General features: G+C 62.2%; 1 protein-coding gene across 1 annotated transcript in view; it reads right to left on the reverse strand.

Moving 5' to 3' along the window:
- Nucleotides 1-6: 6 nt before the first annotated feature.
- IL6R (interleukin 6 receptor) overlaps nt 7-4,127 on the reverse strand; it is a 27,249-nt gene continuing 23,128 nt past the window's right edge. The window contains exons 9-10 of the mRNA XM_023534310.1: nt 3,126-3,278; nt 7-351 (exon numbers count right to left, since the gene is read on the reverse strand). Coding sequence (XP_023390078.1) covers nt 105-351; nt 3,126-3,278 — 400 coding nt within the window. The 3' untranslated portion in view covers nt 7-104. The remainder of the gene's footprint in view (nt 352-3,125; nt 3,279-4,127) is intronic.

Raw genomic sequence — 4,127 nt, forward strand, 5'->3', positions numbered from 1 at the left:
GCGGTGACCGTGAGGCCGGGCCCCACGCCCCTGAGGTGAGCTGGAATGACCGTGAGCAGCCAGCGTGGGCTTTCCCGGCTCAGCAGGCTGGGCGCCCCAGCCCGCTATCTGGGGAAGAAGTAGTCTGTGTTGCTGACGTCGTAAGGGCTGTGTGGGCCCCTGGCGTCTGGCCGGCCGTGCCCCGAGGTGTTGTCCGACCCAGGGCTGCTGGGGGACACCGGCGGCGAGATGAGGGGCACGAGTCCTGGGGCGGGCTTCGGCCTCTCGGGGACCAGCTGTCCGAGGGAGCAGGGCGAGTGCGCGCCCGCCCCGCCCTCTTTGGCGGCCTGCAGCCTCCACGTCTTCTTGAACCTTCACAGAGACAGAGAGAAACCGCACAGGTGTTAGTCAGTGCCCCCAAGACACGCGCCAGCGGAAACCGCCAGCAGCCGGACGGCCCGGTGGCCGGGCGGTCGGGGCCTCGGCTCGGGAGAGTGAGAACCACGTTCATTCCGTCAGCCGAGCTCTGCCACCGGGAAGGACGCGGCACCCCGAAAGGCTGGGGTTTCAGACACATGCCCAAGAGGAGAGGGATTTATCCTTGGTCCACTTTACAGGTGGGGAGGCTGAGGCACACGTGACCAGGAGTGTCCCTTGACAGCGCTCAGAACCTAATTCATCCTATTCCAGAAGCGCCCACAGGTACCCATCAGCCCCAAACCCATTCAGGCGAGAGAGAATTCTCTGAGCGGGGGAAGGAAACGGACCTCTCCGTCCACGTCCACACCGAGGCTGGCAGGCGGCTGCCACTCGACAGCAGGAAGAGGCTCACGCCCCGCCCCCCACGGCCCTCCCTCCCCCCTGCTTCCAACACCCCCACCCTCCCCATTTCTCCCCCACAGCCTGGGGTCCTTCTCACAGCAGCGGCCCTGGGCACCATTTGGGCATAAGTGACTCATCTGACAGGAAAGTCATGTCAAACAGGAAAGAGATAGACATCTCTCTGCTCTTAGCTCCCTGCACCCCGCACCCCTGGGCCCAGCACCACGGCTCAGTGGCTGAGAGAAGTCACTTGACAGCCCAAAGGAAGATGAGATGCCGATAACCACCTTCAAAGGGACAGTCAGGTAGGTCTCCTTCCTGGAGGGGCCGGTCCCACAGCTCCCCACCACCCCACCGCTGCTTCCCGCCTGGTCCCTGCCCACGGACCCCACAGCGGTCCCCCTGGCCCCACCGAGTGTCAGTTGCTCCAGGAAGGGCTGGCAGGGAGGAGGCGAAACCAATGTCAAAAAAACGAGGCCCAGGAATTTTCCTTGGGTTTCTTTTTACGTATCGACAGGCTATTCCTGTCTCCGTTGAGATACATCATTGATAGGCGGCTGCCACTGGCTCGCGGCCTGTCCTCCGCCTGGAATAAACACCCGCAGGGCCCTCGCCGGGCTGGCGCCACTCAGGAAGGGGCCCAGCAGGGTCTCTCTGCGGCTACGCCAGGTCCTCGGGTCCTCGGGCGGGTCGTCCCGCATGAGGGGACAGGACAGAGCCATTCCACTCTGGGCCCCCAAATATTCAGACCCTCCGTCGGAGGAATCCCACTTCGGGGAATCCGCCTCAGGAAATAACAGCCATGGAAAAAGCTTGATGCGTGAAGATGTTCAACACGGCATTGTTTACAAAAGCAGACGGCCCGAGTGCCCCGTGAGAGGCTGGGGAGGCGAACTTGGGGGAGGGGTCTGCAGGCAAGGACAGCGAGGCTCATGATGAAGTCGTGACCGTGTGGAAAACGCTTATGTTCTGATTGATGCTCAGTTTAAAAAGGCAGGATACGGAATAATCACGGCGACGTAAAAACAAACAAGACACTACGCACAGAGGAAAAAGACTCAGGAAATGCGTTAATTGTAACGTGTCCCAGGCCTGGGGCCCGTCTGCCCGCCTGGGTTCGCCTCGTGGAAATCCACAGAGCGGTGCACGCAGGACGTGCGCACGGTGCCGTGTGTCTGTCTGGCCTCCAGCACACTCATGTTTTAAAAGTCAACCGTGGCTGGTTTCGCGTGGCCTGTGTTTTTCGTTTCTTCTTTCTGTTTGTCGATATTTACCAAACTGCCAGAGTTTAGCAAATCATCACACACTAAAAATCGTTACGTCTCTATCGACGTTATTTGACCTCCCTTAAAAGCCACATTAAAATGCATTCCTGCCGGGCTCTTTTGTCTTTTCACATAAATATTATCTTCCCTAGTTACTCAGGCTCAGGTGAAAACAAACAGAGCTGGGAGAAAACGTTTGATCTCACCATGGCGGAGCCATCTCGGCGCCGACGCCCTGCTCCCTCCGGGGGGCGGGGGGGGGACCAGCAGGACAGCGAGCACGAGTTCCCGGAGGCTGCGGCCCCCTCGTGCCCCTCGGCGGCGGAGGCCGTCCCCAGGCCCTGGAGCCGGCCCGGGTGCTTCTGGATTCACAGGTGCTCTGAGTTAAGGCCCACGCACAGAATCCTCCTGAGCTGCTAATCACCACCCCACACCATCAGCCCTGAGACACTCCGCCCCCCAGGTGTTTCTCGGGTGTGGGAAGACAGGTGCCTGGAGAAAACCCATCCTCGGGGCACAAAGCTGCAGTAGGAAGGCACTGGGCTGGCAGGAGCTTGAGCTAAAAGATGAGACTGTGCCTCAGCCGGGGAGACAGGCGGGGAGGTCTTTGGCTGCAAACCGCCTCCCTCCTGAGGGTACAGCTTGCAGAGCTGTGTCTGTGGGCGTGTGGGCGGCCACCAGCTTGTCCCCACCGAGCCCAATGCGTCCGCGGCCGCCCAGTGTCCAGCGAAGTCTCGACACCGGTCTGCACGGACCTGAGGTCACGCGAAGCCCTGGCAGCTGGGCGCTTGGGGAAGGCCGGCCGAAAACTCGGCCCCCTTCCTTGCTGTTCCTCCCAGCATGGAGACTGTGTGAGGCCCTGCGGTGACCGTGAGGCCGGGCCCCACGCCCCTGAGGTGAGCTGGAATGACCGTGAGCAGCCAGCGTGGGCTTTCCCGGCTCAGCAGGCTGGGCGCCCCAGCCCGCTATCTGGGGAAGAAGTAGTCTGTGTTGCTGACGTCGTAAGGGCTGTGTGGGCCCCTGGCGTCTGGCCGGCCGTGCCCCGAGGTGTTGTCCGACCCAGGGCTGCTGGGGGACACCGGCGGCGAGATGAGGGGCACGAGTCCTGGGGCGGGCTTCGGCCTCTCGGGGACCAGCTGTCCGAGGGAGCAGGGCGAGTGCGCGCCCGCCCCGCCCTCTTTGGCGGCCTGCAGCCTCCACGTCTTCTTGAACCTTCACAGAGACAGAGAGAAACCGCACAGGTGTTAGTCAGTGCCCCCAAGACACGCGCCAGCGGAAACCGCCAGCAGCCGGACGGCCCGGTGGCCGGGCGGTCGGGGCCTCGGCTCGGGAGAGTGAGAACCACGTTCATTCCGTCAGCCGAGCTCTGCCACCGGGAAGGACGCGGCACCCCGAAAGGCTGGGGTTTCAGACACATGCCCAAGAGGAGAGGGATTTATCCTTGGTCCACTTTACAGGTGGGGAGGCTGAGGCACACGTGACCAGGAGTGTCCCTTGACAGCGCTCAGAACCTAATTCATCCTATTCCAGAAGCGCCCACAGGTACCCATCAGCCCCAAACCCATTCAGGCGAGAGAGAATTCTCTGAGCGGGGGAAGGAAACGGACCTCTCCGTCCACGTCCACACCGAGGCTGGCAGGCGGCTGCCACTCGACAGCAGGAAGAGGCTCACGCCCCGCCCCCCACGGCCCTCCCTCCCCCCTGCTTCCAACACCCCCACCCTCCCCATTTCTCCCCCACAGCCTGGGGTCCTTCTCACAGCAGCGGCCCTGGGCACCATTTGGGCATAAGTGACTCATCTGACAGGAAAGTCATGTCAAACAGGAAAGAGATAGACATCTCTCTGCTCTTAGCTCCCTGCACCCCGCACCCCTGGGCCCAGCACCACGGCTCAGTGGCTGAGAGAAGTCACTTGACAGCCCAAAGGAAGATGAGATGCCGATAACCACCTTCAAAGGGACAGTCAGGTAGGTCTCCTTCCTGGAGGGGCCGGTCCCACAGCTCCCCACCACCCCACCGCTGCTTCCCGCCTGGTCCCTGCCCACGGACCCCACAGCGGTC

The sequence above is a fragment of the Pteropus vampyrus genome, unplaced genomic scaffold, assembly GCF_000151845.1.
Source record: "Pteropus vampyrus isolate Shadow unplaced genomic scaffold, Pvam_2.0 Scaffold124, whole genome shotgun sequence".
Classification (NCBI taxonomy): Eukaryota; Metazoa; Chordata; class Mammalia; order Chiroptera; family Pteropodidae; genus Pteropus; species Pteropus vampyrus.